The sequence below is a fragment of the Vidua macroura genome, chromosome 21 (assembly GCF_024509145.1).
Source record: "Vidua macroura isolate BioBank_ID:100142 chromosome 21, ASM2450914v1, whole genome shotgun sequence".
NCBI classification, from domain to species: Eukaryota; Metazoa; Chordata; class Aves; order Passeriformes; family Viduidae; genus Vidua; species Vidua macroura.
In genome coordinates this window covers 4,471,267-4,497,607 of record NC_071591.1, presented here as the reverse complement: position 1 = coordinate 4,497,607, position 26,341 = coordinate 4,471,267, and the positions used below count along the sequence as shown (strand labels likewise).

General features: G+C 39.7%; 1 protein-coding gene across 3 annotated transcripts in view; it reads right to left on the bottom strand.

The window, feature by feature from the left end:
- The window catches only part of MED27 (mediator complex subunit 27), an 83,547-nt gene that overhangs the window by 32,201 nt on the left and 25,005 nt on the right, over window positions 1-26,341 (bottom strand). For all 3 annotated transcript variants that reach the window (XM_053996799.1, XM_053996797.1, XM_053996798.1), the window contains exon 3: window positions 18,321-18,451. In XM_053996799.1, the coding sequence (XP_053852774.1) occupies window positions 18,321-18,451 (131 nt within the window). The remainder of the gene's footprint in view (window positions 1-18,320; window positions 18,452-26,341) is intronic.

Genomic DNA, 26,341 nt, shown 5'->3' with positions numbered 1-26,341 from the left:
ACAAACTGCTTCAGCAGTTTCCTCTCTCTTCTCACCCAATTTCCAAGTTTCTCGTGGTGGAAGATTCCAGCCAGGATCCTCTTGGCTCATCTTTCTCTTCCCTTCTCATCTGCACATTGACTTGGTCTCTGCTACTCCTGCAATGCCTCTGTTCCCGCTGTAAAATCTTTATTCGTGACACATCAGAAAGGAAAAACGTTCTTTCAAATAACTAACTGACTTCTAAGTACCAGGAGGTGAGGTGAGGGCAGAAGGAGCAAATCTGAGTTGTGCACAGTTCTTCAGGCTTGGGGCTAAACCACAGGATGAGCAGGAGGGAGTTTCAGCACTGGAGAATCTTGGCAGTATGAATCCACAGGTGTGGGAAGAAGTCAGGATCTGTGGGCTGCAAGGAATTTATTTGCTAAGACACCTTGAACGAAGGTCCTAAGGAACAAATTTGGTAAAATTTTTGTGCAACCCCACTCCACTCCACCTTCAGAGGAGTGGAAGCAGTGAAAGATCCAAACCTGAGAGAAGGCAGACTTCCACTGATTCTTAAAAATCCTCCTGTTTTCAACTTTGCTATTTTGGTCGTAGAGGAATTATGCTTTATTACTGAGTGGATGCAAAAGATTAAGTTATGTGCTTAAATAGTCTAGCAGTGTTTACATATAAACACAGGGTGGTCTGCTGCAAAAGCATATGCACACAGAGCTGTATCTAACACTCACCATCTGCACTTCTCACTCACAAAAGGCCAAACCTGGTACAGCACTTGAGGACACATGTGGAATCATTTGGACAACTCTCCAAAAGCCAAGACAGAGTGTTTTAAGGGCTGGATTTACAAAGACATTTAGAAACCTGAGGCTGTGATTCAACAATTTTCAGGCTTCAGCAGCAATAGTGCCATAAGGCACTGACACATCCCCTCCTGCACAGCATTCAGCCCCCTCAGCTGTGCTGTGCTGGAGCTCACAACTGAGCTGGCTTGAAAAAAAAAAAAAAAAAAGAAAAAAGAAGTATTGGTTTAAATCTAAACCAGTTTCATGATTCAACTCCCTGTGAGGCTGCACGCACGGCGTGCCAGTACAATTCCTGCTGGCACTACACATCATGGGCCAGGAATGCTGCACACTGGGGTCGTTCTATTACAACAATAAAATATTGGTTTATGGTAAAATGCTGTTACTTAAGCGGCATTGTTTATACAGCAAACACAATTCTGAATTCTTCAGTGAGTCCATTGCTACGTGACGTGGTGCAGACCTGCCTGGAACGTCCTCAAAGGTCTGAGCTGACAGTGATGGCACAATTGAACACAGGTTCTCCTCCTGAAAGCCTCTGGAATGCAAACCTGCTGAATTAAATACTCTCTGGACATCTGCACATTTACATTAAATATGAACAAACAGCTCTGTAACACACTCTGAAAGGACACGTTGTCAGGGCATATTTTGTTTTTTAATACAGAGCAAAAAGACATCTCTTCACAACGCTGAACTCCAGTGCACCACCTTAAAAAGCACAACTTTAATAAGGAAAACTTTAAGTTACAAATAGAGACCTTGCAGTCCAATTCCCAGGGCTATTTTATTATAGTATTGAAATAGCTTTCTTTGTACTTATGTGGTATGCTCTTCAAAATGCCTTTAATTCACAGCAGTAATCATGAGAGGAGTATGGGTATTAGAATGTGTGAAAACTGGTTAACAAAACAAGCATGCATCTACTTTACAGTCATCACCAGGATCCTGCCTGAGCCTGCACTGGTCTGTGCTTTATGAAATAGAAAAGCATTAACTCCTTTATACACACCTTGAGAGGAAAACCAGCCCTCCCTTAACCATTAGCATCAGTGGTAAAATAATTTCAGAACCAAAACTCCACAGCATAAATGCACTGTTTATATTTCCACTTCATGGAACATGATGTTGTACAACAACAATAATTATGTTGCTATTATTAACAACAAATGCTAAAAGTAATTTTCAGGGGCCTGGGTAAGAAACAGAATTATTACATTAGTGTTTACCTACAAAGATGATTCTTGAATTATTCCTAACTTTTCAAGAAATTTGTGCCCCTCACATCAACCTAAATCTACACGTGCACACCCATTTCCATACAGCAGAGCTGTGTCAGAATTCCTCAGGAGAAACTCAAGCCAACTTTAAAAAGGAAAACAAATGTTTGCACACACACAGAGCTGTCCCCCACGGTGTTCCAAAGCTGGATAATGCCCCCACCCTCTCGGGGTTCACCTGGGGTTGCTGGGTCAGTGCTGGGAGGTGAAGCCCCCTCTCCTGCACTCCCAGTCCTGCAGGGAGGGACAGGGGGTTCAGCTGATGCTGATCCCACTAAACACCAGACACTGCTTTGACAAGGGCCTCAAAGGAAGGCACAGAGTTCAGTCCTGTCTCGAGGAAACGTGATGGGCTGGGATGGTTTCTTGCCCAGCCAGATTGCCAAGGGAAGTGAGTGGGGCTGTTTCCCACCTGGGAAAGGCCCCACTTTGTGCACTGACCACCTGATGGGACCCTGACACCATGCATTACTCCACACTGTCACTGAACTTGAGTTCAGCCTTCTCAAGCTAGAATTCATTATTTTATAACCTGTTATTTTCAGCTCTGCTATTGAAGATTTACTGCAACAGCAAAGCCTTCTCACTCTCTTTCTTTGTGCTTTATTTCTCCCTCAACAGAGCAGAAATTACAGTACTTACCTCCTTTTATGAACACCAACAGATGATGCATGATACCTATTATTTATTCTATACTTATGGGAAGCAGCAAGATTTTACCTTTGGGTGCAGTGAGTGATGAACAGGAAACAACAGGATGCTGTGCCCAGTTAGACCTTTTCACACACTGGGCTTGACCATGACAGGCACTGCTGGCAGGAAGAGATCCTAGTGATCACTTCTCTTAGGCACATCAACTCCCTGAACTCAGTGAAGGCATCACAAGTTCCAGAGGCTGGGAGGAAGGGAAGATTAGGGATCTAACCCTCTGGAGAATAGCCAATATATCAAAACAGGAGAGCAGAGCAGACCATTTCATACACGGGACTAAAATTACACAAGACTCAAATTTTAGGCCTCATCAGTAGAGTTCAAACAGCCACTCCAAAAAAATCATCCACTTCAAGGTCTAGAGCTTTTGTTAAAATTATAAATTGTGGTAGAAACAGGCAAGTCGTAATATCATTAGTTCTAAGGGTACTTAAGATACTTGATATCAGCCTTTAAGGATCCTTAAGATCAACTTGTTCTTCTGTAATTAAGAGGGAAGCAAAGGTGAAGAAAAAAATCAGAAAAGATGAGATATAAATGTTGCACAGCCCACTGCAATTTATTACACAAGCTTTTACCCATTTCAACTTTTGTGATCACTTACTTTAAGTTTTCTTGAGGGAATTTCATAATTAGTCCTGTTTTTTAGCTCTTCAGAATTACGATCTGACCAAGTACTTCGATCTGCCTGTGATACTACAGAGATAAAAATCTATCTTACAACTCAGAGGTTTATCAAAGGACTCCTTCAAGGTCATCTTCACACTTCAGTAGAAAAACTGGAGATAACAAGAACAATTAGGCATTTATAAACTCAAGACTCTCCCAGTACAAACATTTAGGAGAGACAAGCCCTTCAAAACACTATTTTTTAAAAAATATGCTTTCATCACTTCTTCCTCCAGCATGACAAGCTGTTCCTTAGGTTGAGATTTTTTATAGGGCTTATGGAAATTAATTGCGTGGCTTCCGCTGAAAGTCAACGTGGGGGAGGAGGGCGAATTCCCTTGGGGAAACTCTCTGAGAAAAACTCTCCTTGAACAGGAAAGTTGGTTAAAGGAAAGGGCTCATCATGGCTCTAACTCCTGGGCTTGGTGAGCACAGTGCAGACATGGCAGCAAAGTGACAGCAGAAATTCACTGCGCCTTTCTGGCCATTTCCCCACTCCTGTAATCAGATTCCCTCTCATTTGTTATTTCCACTCACACAAGGATCATGTGCAGCCCCAGCAGAGATCACACAGGTTTTAAGTTCACTGAGGCTTTTGAAACGTTGGAGCCTCTGAGCTGGAGTTTGAAGTCTTTCATGGGGCTGAGAGCTGGACTAAAGCCAAGTGCCAGAGTAAGAAATACAGAAATTCAGAATTGTATCTGCATTGCTTGACATCACCTGCAGAGCTTCCCTAAAAAATAAAACCTAAGCTAGCATTAATGCCAAATATATTTGAAGTAGAGTAAGTCCTGCAAAATTACCATGTCTGGTGCAATCTGGGAGAAAAGCTCAGCCTACTAAAAAATAATATGATTCTGTTTATGTAGGCAGACTAAGAGAGGCAAGTGCCCAAGTGAAATCCAAGGAATGAAGATCTCCCAAGGTAAGCACAAACATTATCATTAACACTGCCTAGCTTAGTTCCAAATACATTTCCCAATCCTCTTCATGAATATCGAGCTCAAAACTTGTGAAGAGCAAATTCCTTTAAGGCATGTCAAGTTGGTTATTCGAAGTAAAGAAATTCCAAGTTGTCAGATAATTTCTAATAGTAAACAGATACAGATTAAAAAAAAAAAAAAAAGACAGTCTCTGCATCCACAGTCTTTTATTTAAAAACAAAGGAAAACTAAAGCCTGTCCACTGTAATGTGACTGAGTGGTACAAAATAATCCACCTGTCCCTGGGTCTGTACTTGGTCAAGAGCCAGGGTTTGTACTCTGCCAAACATCTCAAAAGTGCTGCTAGAGAAGGGCCAATAAAACATTTCCTACAAACCCTGCAGACAACATGAGCCTGCTGAACCCTTTCTGATCAGCAGCCCCAGTGTCTGGCCTGTCTGTCAATGCCAGTGGCTCTCAGCAGGGAGTGGTTTATTATTCTAATAAGATGCTCCAATGAAGAGAGGGTCAGCTCTGAATCACTGCCATGAGAAGATTTAATTAGATTTTTACACTGACTAAAGACATTCCCTGCGCACACACACACAATTTTAAATATGGAGATAAATGACAGTGTCTTTTAAAGCAAGGTTACTTTTTTAAATTTCTGTTTTAAACTCCCTGTTTCTATTTTTCATTTTCTTGAAGGGAACTGTTTACATTATACAGTTATAGTGTCCAAGCTTAAAGGTTTCTTGTGAAAGAGTTCAATAATTTTCTGATTAAAAACTCTCTGGGTAAACCTGAAGTATTCCACCCAATACAGAGCTCTATAATTTCCTAGGAAAAGGTCTGAAAACCCATACCCCATTAAAAATTAGAAAAACCCAACAAAACCCAAATTTTCTTCGTGACAGAGTAAAACCTGCAGAACAGATTGATACTGAATACGTGTACATTATACATCAACACATTATTGTTAATATGCTGTTTTAATTAAAAATACACTGGATAAAGAAGAGAAAGAGGCTCAGCTGTATCTGATCCACACAGCTGCAAACTCTACCTGTATTAGCAGACAGAATGTTCATTAAGGGTAACCTCACATCAAAGATTTTTCTAAAAGCCACCAGAGGAACGTTGGGAGTCAAGCACGAGGGCCAGAGCTATTAGGGCTGTTTCAATCATTAGGAAACCATTATCTCAAATTCATGCTGCTACCAGGATACAGGTTCACCCAGTAACATGACAGCAAATTATATGATTAATTAGCTCCCACATAGCTACTGTGAGTCAACCAGTTGAAACTGATACCCTACAGAAACAGATAAAATATTACCCATGGTAGCTACTGGCTGCACAGACCTTCCTGCAGTTACACTCCCAAGCATCAGTGAATTTGCAGATGTTTTAAGAGAGCTCCCCAGCCATGCTCACTTTGCATTCACTTCTCAGTGGACAGATGTGCATTTCTGTATTTGATTTTTTCTTTCACCATGTAATTATTTTCACTTTTTTGCTTAATTGCCATCAAGTTTCCTGTAGATTCAAAACAAACTACATTGGCATTCATCTAATGGTACCCATTCTTAAGAGCACTCCATAGGCATTTTTAAAAAGGAGACAAAATATTTGCCTCCTTTGGCAATTTGGCAAAAGACACAGTAAGATAAACAGTGCACAACTACTCTGAAAAAGATGATGGGGAAGCTGGAAGAGAATGCTTAAATGAGAACAAAACAAATTAAATTACAGCCACCACTGAGAACTTCCCTGCTCTGACTGGTGTCCTGCACCCCATCCCACCAGCTGAGTTAAGTGGTGAGAAGTAAGCCACAGCAAAATAAAAACAAACATGGGGAAAAAAAACCCCAAATCTCTCATTTTATTCTTTTCAAAGTTCTAAAAAAAACCCAAAGGACATGTGTGTACAAACATTACCCAGTATTACAGCAGTCGGTGCTCCCTGACCCTGGAGAGGCTCTGCTCACTCAGAGCTGAACTGTTCTCAGTACATCCTCTCCTTCACACTCAGGAGGCAGGAATGGACTATTTATTTAGGATCTCAAAACACCAGGAGTCAACAGTGGCAAGACCTTATGTGAGAGAAAACAACTTCATCCTTGAAACTCTCAGAAACAAACCAAAGCAGATTAAGAGATAAGGAAATATTTGAAACAAGCTGAAAATCTAAGGACCATCCAATAACCAGGTTCTCTGTGCACCTTCTTCCCACCAGCATTTTAAGATATCTTGAGGATTTCAGCAGAAGGTATGTGAGAGATTTGCAAAATGCAGACCTTTAAGATCCAGTATTTATTTACTGACACTTTAACAAAGCAGTTAATGCAAAAGCAAACTGTTCACTGGCATTAAGAGGCTTCTGGTGGAGGGTGATGCCTAAGACACCAAAAATTAACTGGCTTTAATACATACCAGCACAGAAAGAGATGATTCAATCATGGCACTGCTGAGAGATGCAAAAGAGCAGGACAGAAAGAAGGATATTACAACACTCAGGCTACAATATCAGAATCTTTATCTCTATTGATGACTTAATAAAAAACTGAGGGAAGACAGCGATTGTGGAACAACAAAAAGAAATTAGTAGCAGCAGATATTTCAGTTGTACTAGCAAAAATTATAATTGATTTTCTGTCTGTGGTGTTAAAGTTGCTATCTTTGCTCTGAAAATAAATTTTAATTTTAAAAGCATAATCACATGTTAAAATAGTTCAACCTGGCATTTTCTGTCCACAAGCTCATTTTACAAGAGGGATACAGGAGCCACCATTGCTCTGTCATGTCAAGGAATCCATTTCACTTCCCTAGGAATACCTAAGATTAGAAAGCATTGAATTTGCTTATCATCTGCTATGCTGTAAAATCAGGTTGTTGAAGAAGGAACCTTTTGTCTAAATGAAGAGCAACTTTCAAACTAGAAAAGATCATGGAAGCATCCACATAGAAACTGTTTTAAAGCCAAATTTCAGATTTTTAAAAAACCATGCAACCGCTACTTTAAATGCCAAGCACTCTTCCTTGTAGCACTCCTTTCAATTAACTCAGCTTCTCACTGTGGGATTTTTGAGCAGGCTACTATAATCTACATTATTACTTAGTGTAGTTTCTTCAAAAATAATCTGTTTTCTCCTTCCATCAGGCACTGCCCTCAAACCGTCCTTCTCAAAGGTTCACAAAAAGAGGGCTCAGCTCTTTTCAAGACCTGTCTCCATGGCAGACACAAATCTGTCATGAGCAAAGGCATCATCTTTGCTGAGCAACTGTCAAAATGCAAAAACCAAAATGAAAGAAGGTTCTGCATGTAAAACAGGGAAGTAGAAAAGCCTGGGTTTGGCTTCAGGGGAGCTCAGCTTTACAGGGCTATTTTGGACACAGATATTACATTCTGACTTAACACACATCAAAACCGTAGGGTTTGTTTTTGCCACTCCTAGAGCACATTTGATTTTAATACCAAACACTGAATACAACAATCAGCAAAAGAGTTCAACAATTTGAGGCCACAGAAGTTTAGGCAGCTTGACACAGACTGACAGGCTCCAGCCAGGCTTGTGTGGAATGATTTCATGTGCTGGCACTTTGCCTTCCATCACTGAAATGAGCACCTAAAGGCAAGAACACAAAGGATACAGGATAATACATCACCACTCATTTATCACAACAATTGCTGGCAGTGGATACTCAGAGCTTCCTATCAGGCCTTGCAAGTAGGAATTATCTGGTCATTCCTTCATTCCTCACAACGTGTCATTCCCAGACTCTGGATTTTTAAAAACATTACCTGGTCTTGAACAAGCAAAAATAAAAGGTAGAAGTCCAGACTCTCTCCTTGAATGAAGGCATCTGCTTTGTGCTTAATGCCTTCTTGCTCCATTCGCTCCCAGCATTCCTGCACAGCTGATAAAATTCCCACCATTCCCATGGGGAAACTGAGGCACAGAACAACTCAACAAAACAGTATTTGCTCTGCAAGAACTTGTTTAGGAGTCTCTGTATCTTTAAGTTTTTTCAAATACACATAGCACAGAATGAAAAGGCTGAACACTATTCCACAATCATATTTGGTGAGGGATGGAGTCAAAGCATTACAAGCAACAGTGGAGCATAATGATCATACACAGAATACAATTTTTATTTCATTTCATTCCAGGTAAGCTCAGCAAACGTTAAATACGTGACTCATTACTTCACCACCAATTCTGTGCCAAACTTTCTTTCCCAAAACTGAGTTTCAAAGATCAATCTTGAGCAACACTAAAGCATAAATTTAATTTCAATGCAAAACTTGCTGCATGGAGGTGCTTTTGGTTGCTAAAATTAGAGAGCTTACTACAGGATTCCCCTGGCCATGACTCACAGACAATAAAGACACGGTGTGCAGCCACAGAAAAAAGTCAGCCCAAGTCTCCAATGTTAACAAGGTCTTCCCTGTGCATTTTTCTCCCTGTGTTACCCATGCAAAGGTAAGAATCAGGTAAATACACAAATAATGAGGTGAATGTATGTCAGTTAGCAACGTGCATCACACTATTAATACACTTCTTTTCACAATAACATCCACATACTGCTGAGTAACATCAGTGAAATCGAAAGGATGGTGTTACTCCCGTGTAGGTAAAACCTACACAGCACAGAGCAAATGCCTTCCAAAATTAACCCATCAGGAATGGAAATAACGGTAAAGCAGCATCTATAAAGAGATGAAAACTGAGTCACTTCACCCAGTGAAACTTCTAATGGCTCCATTTTATTTATTTTTTCCTACTGTGTGCTGGGAAAATGGGACTAGAAAATAAGTGTACCAAAATACTTCAAATCATTTAAAGTGAAGATTATATTTAGAGGAGAAAACTATGAAGTCATCAGCTGGAATTTGCTTCCCCAAGCTTTTTTAATTTAACCCATCCATAGGACTCCTTGTAAACACACGAATACCCAGAGAATGCCCTAAAGTGAAATTAAAAAGTAATAACAGTTATTTTTAACAGCAGGTAAAGAAAGCAGAGCAAAGCAGTTCTCCTCTGTAGTTAGAAAGGACAGCCAGGCACCCTCTCAGACCCTGCATGTGGTCAGGAGCACGGCCAGAGCCTGGCACCACCACGGTCCCAGGGACAGGAACAGCCCCCTGAGCTCCCAGGACACCTCCATGGTGCAGTTCATCACTGGGGAAAATCCCCTTCATAGAGTTACTGCTGAAACTACTTTAATTGTCTTTATTTCCAGGTAAGATTTGCATTTTTGAAGTCTCTTACTGTGATACACACCTAGAGCTTCCTTCTCCTCAAGGGTACAGGGGTCCCATTTGAAAGCACTTTTATCCCCCCTCCCAGTGTAGTTGTTTAGTTTTCCTCTCAGATAGACAAAGGTTATTTTGTAGAGATGCAGAAATAAAGTTATTAATTAATACATTCACAATGGGCTTATACCACCTTACACAATACAATTATACAATAAAGCAGATCTGGCTAAGCCACCAAAATATAAAGACCTTTTCATTCCACCTTATTCCAGCTCTGCTCCTCCTGCTCCTCATCTCTGACAAGGGAATATACAGCCAATGCAGTTGCTGTAATATATTTTTGAATTTGGCAAGAGGCAGTTTTAATTTATTCTTTTCAGACTGACTGTCTGCTGCAGTAAAGCAACCTCGAAGCCCCATCCCTCAAATAGCAAAGCTAAAAAAACCAGAAATGGGGGAGTTTAAAGCAATCTTATATTATAAAATCACAGCTTTAGCAAAAGCTTTGATATCATTATTAGGTTCCTACAAATTTTCTCTCTTATCTCGTTTGTTCTTCATTGTCTTAATTAGTTCAACCACATGTAGTTTGTGTTCTTTTTAACTTTTCTTTGACACAGAAACAAGCAGTTAAACTAGTATTTGCAGTCTTTAATTACACATTAAAATCTTCATCCTTGACTTTATTTTTTACTGCAAGTACAGGGATTCCCTACAGTGCAATATTAATGTTCAGCTCTAAACGCTGCAAGGGCATCTTCTAATGGTTGGGACTGTGGAACAACTTTTAATTAATTGCCACCTTTTAATGGCACAGTTCTCACACAAACATTACCTTTAAGGCAAACATACATCAAAGAGTCAGAAATTTCTCTTTTACAACAGAGCTGAGGTCCCCAGTAATTCCAAACTCGCTAAGGGTCTTCTGCTCTGGATCTGTGCAGGTTTTGGAAACAGCAGATCAACACTGCAACATGGTCCAGAGTCTCCAAAAAGATTTATCTTCTTCACTTCCCAAACAGAGCATTCCAGTTAATCATCCCCAAAGTAGATGGGAATGATTTCAAATTGCTGTGCTCGGTCACACAGGGCTCCACATCACACAGCAATCCTGTATGGGGGATTATTTGTGGAATATGACAACAAAATATCAACAGGCACCAGCCCCAGGTGTTTTTGGCTCATGTCTCCTTGACAGGCATGTGCACAGAGCTCATCACATCAGTCCACAGTGGCTCACAACACACTTGCAGAAAAAGCTCCATACACAGTAAAGGAATTGTGAATCTTAATTGCATGCACTCTCTTTCCACAGTACTTGGTTGTAAGAGGTGTTGAAAAGTGAATAAATAGAATAGATCTTTCCTCCATGTTAAAATACACTGTGAAGTTTTATCTCCTAACCAATGTTTCCTGCCCAGAGAAGCTGTGGCTGCCCCTGGATCCCTGAAGTTTCCAAGGCCAGGTTGGACAGGGCTTGGAGCACTCAGGGATAGAGGAAGGTGTCCCTGCCCATGGCAGGGGTGGAATGGAATCAGCTTTAAGGTCCCTTCCCACCCAAACCAATCTGTGATTCTTTAATGCATATTTCAGTAATTTACTAGGGATAAAGCAACATCCAAGATCCTTTTGTATTATATGGATAGAAATTATTCTCCAGTTAATGAATATCATAAGGAACATTTAGTTTTAGTCAAAGTATTTCCTTTGTACAATCTATGTTGATCAATGCCTGCTGGTTTTTTGTAATTACTTTGTAAGAAAACATGGAGCTGTATAGTACTTAATGGAATGAAATTAAATACAGCATATAACTGCAGCCAAAAAAAAAAAAACAACACTGATTTGGCATAACAAAACAAAGAAGATTACTGCAGAAACCCCTGCTGTCAGATATATCAACATATTAGAAGATTAAATCAAGATTAAAATGTTTAAAATAATTGTTTTTCTAAAGATGCACAGAGCAGCAAAGCTCATGTTCTTTATCTTTGGCATCTACATAAGTTACAAAGCATCTGTAAAGTCCCAAAGTCAACATGATACATAACCCAAGTGAACAGCACTGAAAACAGAGAAATCAGACAATTTAAGGGCATCTATTATAAAATTTACCTGTTACACTGAAATTAAATTTCAACTGGATTACCCTCTTCTCTCTTTTTTGGAGCAGAGTTTGGTAAGGTACCTTTGGCTACAAGTAGTGAGATGACCACTGTTCTATCCCTGGTATGTTACTGGATTTGATCTCACTGGAGTTGCCTAATGAAGCCCTTCATGAATCAGAACTTTACTGTGGAATTTTTTCTTTCCAGCTACATTAAAGTGTGTGCTCAACAGCAAATACCACATAACTGACACAGATTGCCATTCCATTTAACAGCAGACTCTTTCCCCTCATCACATTTACACAAAACACACCCAAAGCAGCAGGACAATAGCATCCAGTCATAAAGCTCTGGAACATTTGTCCCTGCTGCTGACATGGGCAACTGGAAAGGAAAAATATCTGTCTTTAAAAGCTTAGAATCATCTCTCATCCAAATGACAAGGACTGGCTAACTCACTCGTGCCACACCCGAAATCCAGAAGGGACCATGCAACACCCACCCAAGGGCTGTTCCCTGAGAACACTCAGCTCAGGACAGGTTAATGATGTGTCATCACCCTGGAACTGGCCCTGATCATTTGTCACACAGATGGGATCAGTCAAGGGAGATGCTTCCCCAGCTCTGGGATCCCAGTGCTCCACAACCCCTGAACACGCTGAAATCAGCATGGCAGTCAGGGGTAAATGGCAATACACTGCAACTCCCACTGAAACAGCTTCACAACAGAGCTCTGAACTCAACAGGAGTTCAACAATTTACTCAAAATAAAAAGAAAACAGCACAGTTATGTGATCCAAACTGTGCACAGGACATCAAATACTAAAATTAATGTTCGATTGACATGGTACACAGCTGCAAAGTAATTAAACTTATTCTTGTAAATATTATTGTCTTACAATATAAAGAACTAATTTTTAATCTTTTTTCCTTTCATATAAAAGGGTGATTAATTTGTGGAGCAAAAGGGTCACATGTTTCAGCAACATGTTCTTTTACAGTTCCTGTTGCACTGTCTGGCTAAAATCAAGCTAAAGAATTCTGTGAGAAACTTAAACATGAACAGGGATATGAAATGAGCTCCCAGTCTTGAAAGTTATTGGAAACTGATCTCTTCCTTATTAATACAATTCCCCATCATGTACAAAAAGGTATCTCCATGTTCCAGAATGCAAACAGAGTTTTAATCTTTAATTATATTCTCAACCTCAGCTCTTCTGGAGAGAAGTACAGATGTGGGTCTGAGGATTATTGCTTTATTACATTATCATCTCCGTGGTATTTAATGAATATTGATACTTAATGCAGCTTTGCCAGTACAGGCAAAGAAGAATTTCAGAACTGCACAAAGAACTTCTGATGACTTTTCTCAAAACAGGAAATACAGCCACACACTTCACTCTTCTACTCTTGAACACTCCAGGAAAAACTCCACCCAAAGCTTGGAGCCCTGAGGCTGAATTATTGCAGTAACAACACTGGCTGTTAAATAACCCCACCCCTACACCTGGTGTCACACTGAACTGAATCAGATTCATCACAGAATTTGGGTTGGAAAGGACTAACACAGCATAATTTAAACAAGTTCTCTTAAAAATTACAGAACTTACAAACATTTATTGGCTTAAGTATGTTTTGCATTACCTTTAGGAAAACCTGCCTCTTTCTTACATACTGAAAATCCCTGAACTTAGGAAGCAATTAGATGCTGTTTATAAAACAAAATGCATGAAAAACGCTTTCTTCCCAAAAAAAAAAAAAAACAAAAAAAACAACCTCTTGGCAAAGGGCTCAGGATTTTTCCTTAATGCAAAAATGATAAATTATACACGTTAAATTCCAAAGAACATATTCTGGCACATCTGATGACTGGGTGTATAGTTTTTTTTATATATATATATATATATATATATATATATATATGTTATAAACAGCAACTTTTTTTATTTAATACTAAATCTTTCATTAAAAGTCACTTTCAGTATCCTGAAGAAAGCTCTTGACCAAAGCCAATGGAATCTCTCAGTACAAATTATATGACAGAACCATTAAACAGGTGAGACATTAATGCTGTGACAGAACAACACTTTGAGTATGCTGGTATTGAATCAAGCTCCAATAAACACAGAGTTTGGGATATCTGCACAGTTCTTTTCCAAATCCAGATGAACAAATACCCGCTGAAATCAGCCAGGAAATTAACTTTTTATGGAATCCACACACTATGAAGTGAGTGGAGTAGCTAATGCAGTTCCAAAGGATGCAGAAAGTATGGACTTCTTTTGAATATATCCTTCTTCTCTAGAAGAATCATCCAAATGAATTCTGAGGTGTAGAGAGCAGATCAGAGACCTCCTCCATCTCACCCAGAACAATGAGCAGAAACAAACTGCACATCCAGAGTCTCTATATCCTCAGGTCCTTGTTATCTCCTAAAAGAAAAGTTATCTCCACAGATTTTTTTTTTTGCTCATTCATCTACAACAGTTTCATGAGCAGCACTGTCTTTTCCTTTATTAAAAAAAAAAAAAAAGTAATTTTTCTGGTGTGCTCCTAGCAATAGAGTACAAATTTACAGAGATTTTTACTCAATCTATTACAGTATTTTCACTGTCAAGTTAGGGCATACATCAGACCACAAGAGATTCACAAGACAAGTTGAAGAGCCTTAAAACAAAGAAAGTGGACTCTCTTTAACTCAAACCTCTCTGCTCGTTGAGCCTGAAGTTGTCAAACAAGAACAAGACTTCCACTTCTTTATTGTTTATAGTGTACTTATTTCTCCAAAACCACAAAGTGACAACAAATGACCCTAAAAGGCACCATAAAGGGCAAGAGTCTCAGTACCTTCTGTGGTGATCAAGTTCTTGTTCTGGCAATTTTCTTCCAGACAGAGAAGACAGATGATCAATCTGGGAGCACTGAGAAAGCCCCACACAACAGAGCTATCAAAATCACAGGGTTTCCAACTGAGACCCCTAAAAATTCCCATTAAAACTGACTGACTCTTGTGTGTGCCAGTGAACTCCGCTGCAAGAATACAGACAGCATCCTGGGCTTCCTCTTTTCTTCCTTCCCCAGCTCACAGTGGCTCACTGCTGCTGTTTTCCAGCTGGACAGTGACAAACCAGATTCCCTGGGATCCCAGCAGGGTGGTCCAGCAGCAGGAATTCCCCTGTGGACTCCCTGCTCTCAGCATTCCCCCAGAGAATTCTGCTGCCTCAGGGTCTCAGAGACAACTTCCTAACTGCAAATCTGCTTTTGACATCTAGTGCCAAGCATAATAATACCAGATTAATTAACTGCACCAATTACTACATTTCAAGAGGGAAAGAAAAGCTACGCCATTGTCTTTATTTATTGATTCCCAAGCAGGAGCAGCCACCCTGGTTTTCAGCAGGGCTGGAAGACACAGACACTTCCCCAGGCACTCAGAGGAGCTGACAGCTCTCAGCACTTCAGCAAACACTGCCTTGAGATTCCTTAACAGAAGGAAGGAACCCGCAGCCAGCTGAGAGGCATGTGAGGGAACGCATCCATTAGCACGTACAGGGAGATGTCTTGTTAATAGAAGACAGAAGGAGGGACAAAGCAGGCAGAGAAAGCAGCCAGCAGTTAGTCATTTTCTCACACAGATCATTTGGCTGGGAATGAGACACACATCAATCCAGTCTTCCTTTCTGCGCTTTTAGATCCAGGGAAAACCAATACTGAAAAGCAAAACCCAACGCCAAAAGTCCTCTCTTCAAAACTGCTCAGCAGCCTTACAAGTCCTCAGATAAACAGGGAGAAAATGCAGATTTTCCTCATTGCAGTTGCATAGGGCAGAGAACTTCCATTTTCAAAACCACCTTCTGGATTCAAAATTGCTGCTGTTTCAGATATTTACTAGTGAAGAACTAGAGGCACTCACCTGCAAACCACAGCACAATGCAGCCTAAGGCTAGGGAGGAAAAAGTGTGAGGACCTGCCAAGAATCACTTTTGCCATCACCAAAACCCTTTCTCCAGCTCCTTCTGCAAGCATAAAATAGGAAGAGATGGCTGAGCCTCCAAGACTGGCTTGGGTTTGCTTTGTTTGATTGATTTCTTTTAAAAAAAAAAGGCATTTTGGAGGGGAAAGAAAAGCAGAGCAGGGATAGAGACCGAAGGCTCAAGTGAAGAGTGAACTGAACAAAACTTGATTTTTCTGCTGTATCTCTCCTTTTATGAGACAAAACACCATTTGGGAATTTTTAGTTTGTGGAATACAACCCAAGTCTCACCCCAGCAGCACAGATCAAAGACCTGGATGAACATGAAAACTGCTCAGCTTGCACCACTGCCACGGAGAACGTGAAGTGCAATGGCAAAAGTTACTCATGCAGTTTCTTCAAGGAACAGGATCATAAATAAACAGATAGTAACCTGCCCTCTAATAATACCTGTAACTCAAATACAGACATGTTTACTAGTAAACTAGCCATGTGCAAAATCTGCATAAGAATAATTTTGTTTTAGGAGATTCTTTGCCCAAATCATCACCTCTGATACCTCCTCAGCAAGTGTTTCCTGCAGTCCTTTGCTGGCAAAAAGGATTTACTGCAGTGTTGATATTCACTCCAACCTGCTCTCCTGAAATGACATTTTGGCATACAGCTGCTTTCAACTACTTCTGTTTAAGAAAAGCTCAAGATAATATAGCTGCTCTGAACAACATTTAATAAACACTTGACTCATTGTTACTCAGCCCAATGACTTGTCACTGAACTTAATTTTAATAGCATACATCAAAGCAAAAATAGACCAAGAAATAGTTATCCCTTTCTTGATGAATTAATAAAGCTAAAAAAAAAAAAAAAAATCCTTGAATTGCCATGGGAATATTAGGATGCAGGATGCCCTTTCAAGGAGATCTGTAGTTTTGCATCTGGATGTTTTCTTCTTTTGCATTTTATAAAGAATGAAGAGGAAAAAAAAAAAACCCACTCCATGATTCATCACTATTTGCATGAAAGTACAGCAAAATCAAGATATTAAAATCCATTTGTCACACTTTTTTTTTTTTTTCCTAAATACTTTTCATAAGCCTATTTCAATAAGTCTTTTCATAATCTGCTTCTGTCCTGTGCTGAAAACAAGATACTGAGCCCAACAGGTATTTGATTTGCCTTAATATCACTATTATTCTCTTAAGACACACTGAGATAGCAAAGAAGAACAAATATGGAAAGGTCAAAGAGAAGCCAGAGAGGAGGCAACCAGTGACAGATAAAGGGCCAGCTCAGCAGAAACACATTTCCCTGTGAATAATGCTGGAAGTGGTAATAAGATACTGAAACATAATTCAACTACTGCCTAAAGTTTAGCTACCACACTGAAATTTCAGTCTATCTGCAGATCCTAGGTAAATGCACCACTGAAGGAAAATCATCTAGAGATAACACGATATATAATACTTTTAAATCTATAGATTATGTACCTCACATTAAGATTTATACAGCTGCAACTGTTAGGAACAGATTTTTCTATGCAAAAGCACAAGTTAGCTCTTTATATGTATTTCTAGTAACTAGAGAGGCCATGATTAAGAAATAAAACAAAAAAAACCCCACCAAAATACTTTAAGACTTCTGAAAAAACCGTGTTAACTGATATACCAGCATTCCAGTTTATAGACTTCCTGGAGAAGGAAGTCCATTTGAAGCTCCAGATACCCCAACAAAGAAGGAAAACTAACCAGCCAGTTTGTCACAAGACACCAGAGAAACAACATCTGGTTTTCAAACTACTGCTGGAGCCCCCTTCAAACCATTCTCCATTGCCTGATATATTGGTAAAACAATAGAACATTTTATGGATTCTTTAATTACCAGCACTTCAAAGTTAATATACAAAGGAACAGCTCTATAGACTCTGATTTTTTTCACGTTTCCTTTAAGAAAGGTTTTTGGTAGCACAGTGTTTATACATCAGTGACTCTTGTTTTGTGAAAAAATGCAGGCAGTTTCCACAAACTACAAGGATGCTCAGCACAATGAACAATTGCTTAGCACTTCATTTTCTACATAATAATCATTTTTGTACATGTAACTAAATATATTTCAGGTTTATTAATTTATAAGCTTCATTGTGCACATCTCTGTGTTTCTGGCATCTTTACATACACGCTGCTTAAAGTGTTGATACTCTCTGTCCTCAAACAGTTTCTAAGTGTCCTCGTAATTGCTTGTCACCTGTAAAAGAGGTTTAGATCCGATGAAAAATTAACATATGGTGAACAGATGGACTTGGAACAGACGTTTGCCGAGAAAGTACTCACACCAAAGACTTTTTGGCTTCAGTCTTTCAGGACCTTCAGAAAAGTCCTGCTTGAAGCTCCAAGTCATAACAATCAGGTGAACATCATTCCTCAATGACAAGCTCATGTTGCAAAAAGTTTTTTAATGACCTGCTGCAAAGAGAGCGTGTACAGAACAAAAATGCAAGCACGAGGTCGCTTATTACGATGATTGAAAATTAAACCCAAAAACCAGTAAGTTAATAAGAAATATTCCATCCCCCCATCACGGAAACTCTTCCAAATATTCCATTACTTACTGAGGAGGCAGGACAAGAGTTGTTGGCTGGGCTTTTGGTCTGCGCTTTGCAGAGACTCCCATCTGGTTGGCTGAACGTTTCAGAGACTGCTGATTCAAAAGGCCAGATGCCAGCCCAGCATGGTACTGCAACTGGATAAGAAAAAACATATATATATATATATATATTAAAATACACACCACTGCAGTACTCTGTCTGTATCACACCTCTGCTACCTGTGGCACCTGATTCAAATTACAGCCAGTCAGGAATATCAGTGGTATTTCGGGTATATGGTTTGGTGGAAGACAAAAGGGACAAAGCACATGGAAAAAGTCTGCTGTGAAATGGGTCTGAGGAGCAAGTTATGCATTAGGGCAAGGAAGATGATGAATCAAGGACTTCCTCTCAAGTCTAACTCTCTTGAAACTTGGGCTTGCTTTTAAACATTGAAACTGTTTCTCCTCTCTAGGGACTAAACATTCTCACTCTAGGAAGAAGATAAGAGGAAGACAGATGCAACCCTTTCACAATATAAACCAGCTTTTTAGAAATAACACTCATCTTTTGCTTCTTAAACATAAAACCACAAAACATTTGCAAAGGAGTTTCTATCACTGTAAAGAAAAATCTTTATTTTAAAATACCTGCTCACACATCTCCATCGCACTGCAGAACAATTCACATTTAGTAGCTTTCTCCTCAAAACTTCTCTTTTCCTTGCCAATAAAAGACAAATTTTTGAAGGACACAACATGAATCGGCAGGATTTTGAGTGCACTCCCACAGCTCTCGCATTTAAGAACAGCTAGAGGGCTCTGCCTGTTCTGCAACCACCTCCAAGTGCAACAAGTTCTCCTCTGAACACTTTCAATTACATTCTGAGTTCCCCATTTTTGAACTGGAAGGGGGAGGAAGATTCATTGTCAGACAAATGTGATTTCCTGCATCATTCCAGTACCTGGATCTATGTGTTCATTACATTGTCTGAAGATTCGTTCTGAAAAAGATGAATTGTTTCACATGTTAACTCCTCTAACCCCATGGTCTGCACATAAAAAAATGGGTTATGATCAGGAAAGTATGATTTAAAAATGTTCAGAAAATGAAGTGGTCTTAGACCAAGCTGTTCTACAGGGGCTGAGTGAAAAGGAGGGAAGCAAAGCTTGCAATGGACTATTCAAAGCCACCTGTGAACAGGAGGGGAGCCATCCCCTGAGCCACTTGGACTCAGATGTCACTGCCCAGCACATCCAGAAGGATTTCTAACATGCTCCTGCTTCCCCTGGCTGCTTTGCCACGTGAGCTCAGCCGTGGCACAACATGAAGACACATCACATTCCTAATGGGAAGAGAGCTCTGCTCTGCCAGGGAAGGGGGGATTTTACTGCCCCAGCCAATGGATTTTGCTCAAATTTGTTTTTCTCCGACAGTTTTCTGAAATGAAAAAAAATCAATGAGAGCGATGGAGGGTCCATGTTTGAAAGGCAATGTTTCAGTGTCAGGGGCTTAGTTTTCAATCTTCACTACCTGAATGTGCAGGGAGTGCAATATGCAGGGAATTAAAGGCAAAGACAGCTCTGGCAGAAGAGCCCATTGACTCCAGGAATATGCCTTTCCTTTTCCTTCCTGCATCTTTTTGTGCTGGTGACACCATCCACTGATGTGCCCTATGAAGGTATTTCAGGTAAACAACGTTATTTGGACACTTGCTCAGAAGTGGAGGTAATCACTGGTACTAATCAGAGATGAATTTTAAAGGTAACCTCTTAAAAACATTTAATAACCTCCAGCTAGTGACATTTAGTGGTTAGGCATTAAAAAAACAACCACAAAACTACAAAAAGAATAAAAAAGAAATAGACTCTAAACCAAAATTTTATCCTTCAAGGCTGACTCCAAAGTGATTAAGTTATTTTTATTAATTATAATTATTTCCTCTTAATCTACCTTTGCTCTTAGGAATGCAGGTCCAACTGTCAAAACCTGTAAGGGCCATTAAATATTTACCAAACCATCTCTATAATGGGAGAAAAGGTCAAAGTTAATAAAACTGACAGGCAGCTTCTGTCCAGCTTGATTTATACATTATTAAAGCATCACACACTGTACTGCACAGAGTGCTCTCCTTTTTGGGGACAGGGGGTGTTCACTGAAGGGATCAGGAAATTGTTTCTTAATCATTTTTTCTGAGGAGCAGAAGCAAGACTGAAAACAGTGCCAAAGCAGGACCACAGGTATCAGAACTATGGCCAGGAGATTCATGGTCTGATGGATAATGCAGGTGCCATTCAGTTCCCTTTTCCTTTACAAAATAAACACCTTTGTCTGCCAGCATCAACCATGAGAGAAATGTCAGCTAAAAACACACCAACATCCCCCCCCAAATTTTTGCTTACTAACAAGAGAATGCCATTTCCAAACACATTCTCTCCACTTTAGGGAAAAGTGCTGAAATGCACTGTCAGAGGATGTCGTGGGTGCTAAAAGGCTCATGCAGGGAGGCTGAGATGAGCTCATGGGACACAAATCCTTTTTGGGGTTAATGAACATACAGAAACTGCATGGAGCTCAAGGAGTCCTGAATCCAGGGAATGCTGGTGACTGCAGGAACATTGGGGAGAAGGTTGTGGGCACGTGCTACAGCTGGAGATGGACAGGGAGTGACAGAGCCCTGGGCTGGACCAGCAGAGCTGTTGTGTTCCAGCACCTCTGGGGGCTCTGAGACACCACGGCCAAAAATCGCAGAATTGCTGATGGTCAAACCTGCCCTGCCCAGGGCATTCCCAACAACATTCCCAACAACCTCCCTCTGCTCCTGACACCTGTGCCCAGTTCCACCAGCACAATGGTGAATACTCACTGAAACTAGGCAGTCGTGCCAATCATTCCCCTATCAGCTGCAAAGGAATTCCCCATCACTACTGCAAGCATCCGTGTTTTCCAGCTTTGGGGAGTTCCACCTGTCTTGTGTGAGGCTAAGCTTTCCCTAATGAAATATTTTTCTGTATAGTATCAATAAGATCGATCCATTTTCCCCAATACATGCAGATGAAACAGAAAATCTATTTCAGAAAACCAAGAAATCAAAACCAGCAACAACAAAAATCAATTTACAGCATTTAGCAGCCAGGATATATCTCAGTGCCAACTTGTACAGGTTTATGATGAATCTCATGATAGCTGATATTTTTCTTAAAACTGCAGTTCCAAGTAGATGTGTGAATTCTCCATTTTAAAATCAAAAGTGAGTCTTAGGAATGTAGGAAAGGTACTGAAAGTAACACTTCAATACATACAAAAACTTTACATGAAGCTAAATAAAAACAGAACTTGGATTACTTTAAATTATTTTTTAAGATTTATTATTTTTCTATGTTAATGGCCACATGGCTAGATTTTCTAGAACAAAATGCTATCACTAATATTTCACATTTTCAGTGTTCCTGAGTATATGCAAACTATATTCCTATATTATTATTATTATTATTATTATTATTATTATTATTATTATTATATCATTATTATTATCTCTTCATCTTCCTCACTAAGGGAAAAGCATCAACAGCGAAAGCACTTGGGAGTCACTTTTCTCACAGCTGTAATTGTAAGGAGGACAATTTCTTCATCTACATAAGATGTCTTTGGCTTTCACAGGAACTATTTAAACAAAACCAAGGTGTATTAAAGAATTACAGATCTGATTTAGCACTGAAAGCATTATCTTTTTAAAGAAGTTAATCACATAACATCTTTTCCTTACTGTATCCCAGTGACTCTTCTTACCAGAAATAAGGTAACACATCTCCTAAAACAATGAAAATAACCAAAAAGGACCTCCCCATCCCCCAAAAAATCCTGTCTTGTGCAGATGATCTTTGAGATTTCGAGCAGACAGAAAACTTTTGCTACAGCCAGAACCCTGCAGAAAAGGCCTCCTTGCTCAGCTGAAAAGCACTGACCATATCACCAGTTGTGACAGGTTTCCATCTTAGCCTGTAGGGTTACTTTGCAGTGAATGTTATGAAACCACAAACATGGGCACAGGGCTCATTTAAAACTTTAAAAACTAAAGCTTCATTATTAGAATCAAGCTGGGTCTAGAGGTCTTTAGTTTACATAATTCATGCGCTGGAGATTTGGCATGTGCTGACTGCTGCCCAAACTGCCCAACACTGCACTTACTGACAAGGCCATCCAAAGTTGCAAAAATCGGCTGAAAGAAGGTAAAAATCAGGGAAAAAAAGAAAAGAGCAATCACTTGGAGCATTAGCAACTGATCACATCAGCTACAGCTGCACATGACATTTACCATTTTGCCATTAATTAAAGCTTTCTAAGCACCAACACTTTAAAAAGTGAAATCGGAAAATTATTTTCTTCGTAATCACATTACCCTATTATTTCTTCCATTCTTATGTAAATACTTAGTGATCATATACAAGAACAGAAAAACGTTTTCTTAGATCCAGGTAATGTAAAGTTTACATTCCTGCAAGGAATGCCTTTTAGAGAGCAGATACTGTGGCATTTTCTGAGTTCATGTAATCCTGGTGATGCACATTTGCCTCCTTTAGGATGCACAGTGCTCTGCCCCTCATCATTAAACAACTTCCCCTTGCAGATGAAAAGGGATTTGTTTATTATGATAAAACTCTACTTGTTCTTTTGAAAAGAGCAACGAGCAAGGAAGCAGGACACTCCCACAGTTTCATCTCTGCAAACTAAAATAGGCAAGAGAGAAATTATACTACCTTAATTGATATTTTTAAGCTTTTTTTAGATAATGAGGCCTGTTTGGAAATTCTCTTTTTCTCTGAACAACGTTTGATCATTTTAGGACAGCTGAATTCTTGACTTGACCAAAACAGCATCAATAAGCCAAAAGGAGAGTCTCCAATTTCTTTACTCATTGGTTTTCCTCTTGTCGAGCTGGGCTGCAGGCTTTTCAATTAATAGTAAAACTAGACAGCGTGTCTTTATTCTATTTTACTATTTAATTAGGACACTTTATTCTATTTTTTTAAAAGCATTTACTCCCTCCAAGCACTTTCCAGTTTACAAGAATATTTAAGCAAGAAACACCTATCCATGAGAGGAACAAAGGCTGCTCCCATCCCATTCTTTTTTAAATCCCTGTGGAAAGGTTATTACCCCTTTTGCCAAACACCCTGATCTGACTAAAATGTGACAATTATGAGCTCACACTTCTCTTAGTGTCCTCTCTCATGCCCAGGCTGTGAGATGCCAGGTCAATAAAGTGGGATATGGAACAGGCTGGAAACATCAGCCCTGCACAGGGCTTCTCTCTTAGGCCTCTCTCCTCCCTCCCTCCCTGACCTAGGGAGTTCAAAAACAAGCTGAGACATTTTTATTTATTTATATATATAATGACACAATAGTAGGAAATGCATTGATACACATCCCTGTTTCTTTTAATGCCTTGTCTTTGCTACAGGTTTTATTCCATTGTCTCTGGATTCCTATTTTTGCTGAGAGTGCTCTTTTAATTAGTGTCAGATTTCAGCCTCAAAGTGTGTTCTTCCCATACTCTTCTTTCGAAAACACAGAAGTTCTGCTGATCAATGTTCCCTCACTCCAATACTGCTTGCAAGTCTTTGGCTTTTAACCATGCAGAGATAGCAAATCCCATGCCTCTTTCTTCAAGGAATTGGTCAAAACTTCAGCTTCTGCATCCTTGCTGCCAATAAAATGACCTGCACTGTTCAAAGTCTCTGCAAAAGCCACTACTTCTCCTCCATGTTTAAAAAAAAATGTTCTGGAATCCATTTAATAAAGAAGTGACATATTCTTGCTTTTTGGATAATTTCATCACAAAGGGACACTACACAGCCACCAGGCTGAATCTTAAAGGGATCTAGTGTTTGAAATGGATAAAGAGGCAGAGTAATCATAATCTGGGGTTACAAGCTACTTTATGTACTCTTTAGAAGAATAACTGTATTTTATGCTTAAAATGTTTATACCTCCAGGCATTTTGAAGGGTTTGAAAATACATATTTACTGAAAGATAACTAAATGGACTGGCATTTATTTCATTGTATATGCAGCTAGAACATCAACACATAACAGAATTACAAAAAGCAAAGTAGAATTATTACATTGTGTTCTGCATCTAAATGACAAAACAAAACGAGGTGCAGTAACAAACAGCAGCATTTTTAAGTAACCCTGAGCTGAAGGCAGGTGCTTGGTACAGAGGTTGTCCAGAATAGGTAAATTGTCTTAGTGTCACTCTGTGGGGTGTATTCACAATTGTGTGCTCCTTTAATGGACTTCATTGAAGTCTAAAGACCCAAGAAGTGCACATGATCAATATCTGACAGAAAATCCTAATTCCTTTTTGACAGAAGCATTATCTTTGTATAGGACAAATAATCTGTAGCAGGGGAAAGTCATCATTAAACTGCAAGATAAGGACACAATTAGTACCTTCCCCCAGAGCTCCGTGCTCCCTTGAGCAGCCACCAGAACTCTGGAGACACTGCTCTCCTGCTAAAATTAGTGTTTTCTAAAGCCCTAGACTAAATCTTTAGTGTCAGGGGCTCAGGTGGCAGCTGTGTCAGTATGAAGAATGACCTGCTGCCTCTGTGGCAGGGGCTGCTCAGGTGCTTAGACAAGAAATGGGGAAGATAAAGCTCAAATGGCAGAATAAAGGGCTGCAATCAGGTACAGAAACACTCCCCAAACTGTCCAGCACCATGCCATGATTTGCAGCTCTGAGGGTGGCCTTTACTACTGCAAACAAAGTGCTTTGCAGATAAATCAAGAAATTAATACTCTTCAATAAAACGTCTACATGGTGCAGCTTATGTAAATCCAACCAGTACAGTGCACAATCAACAAAGGGGAGACAAGCAGTCAAAGCAGAGATGAGGGAAATCCATTAGTGGGTAAGCAGTGGAACAGTAATAACAACACCCAGTACTTGTACTGCTGATTTATTCTTTCCCTAACTCATTAGATTTAATTATTTTAACCTCTCTTAAATGCCTTTCCTTAGCTTTGGTGACTTGTACAATAATTAAAATGCACAATATCTTTAGACTTTAGGCAGATACCCATACTGAGGGTCTGACCACAGCCCAGCTGAAGGGTCTCCTGCCAGCACAGGGAAACCTGGCTTTCCTCAGTGTCCTGTGGCTTTCCTGAAGGGAAAATTGGAAGATCACAACTCCACAGTCCATCCCAAGGCTCAGCCAAGCTACACCAGACATCACCACTCTCTTCTGCTCCAGGTGAGCACCCTGCTGTACCAGCAGAAGGGGCTGAAGGAATATTGCTTAAACTGAGCTGAAGTTGCCAAATTAGGAGCTAACTCTTCCTTAAATGGTTACTTTTGCTAATATCTTTCTTTACATCCAGCAGGCATCCTGAAGCAAGGCTGTAGGGGATGCTGATTTCCAGCCCACCAGCGACAAGCAATTAAAGCTTGAAGCTGGAGACTTCTGGAAGGAATGCACGAGGCCTATTCCCCTATAAGAACATTCCTACTGTAGCTGCAGAATATTCCTGACCAGATTAATTTATCCACCTTTTCTAGACACTATGAAGTAACCCACAGAAAATATTCATCCACAAATAAGAGCAAATCTTAAATTAAAGGTCACTGTTACCACTAGTTTGAATAAGAGGTTTTAACTCTCATCCTTCCCATGTAACACAGGAGACTTTTACAGAGACAAACCCTGGAATCACCACAGGTGTCTGGAACTTCTGAAAAATCAGATTAAAAGGTATTTCAAGTTAGACGTCCAAAAAATAAGTAGACATTTATAAAAGTCTTAGACAAATTATTTCTTTAGACATCAAAGAGTTAAGTTATGAATGTTTTTGGGAATGCAAAAAGAATCTATCAGGTTTGATTGATAAAAGTGTAGCTTTTAACTAAGACTGAAAAAATGGAAGACTGGCAACATTCTTTTCCAGAATAATATGCTTCCTCTGCTTTTTTTCAGCATAGTGCACATAAATCAAAGAAATGTTAAAGAGGCCCATACATCACAAGCTGGCATTTCTAA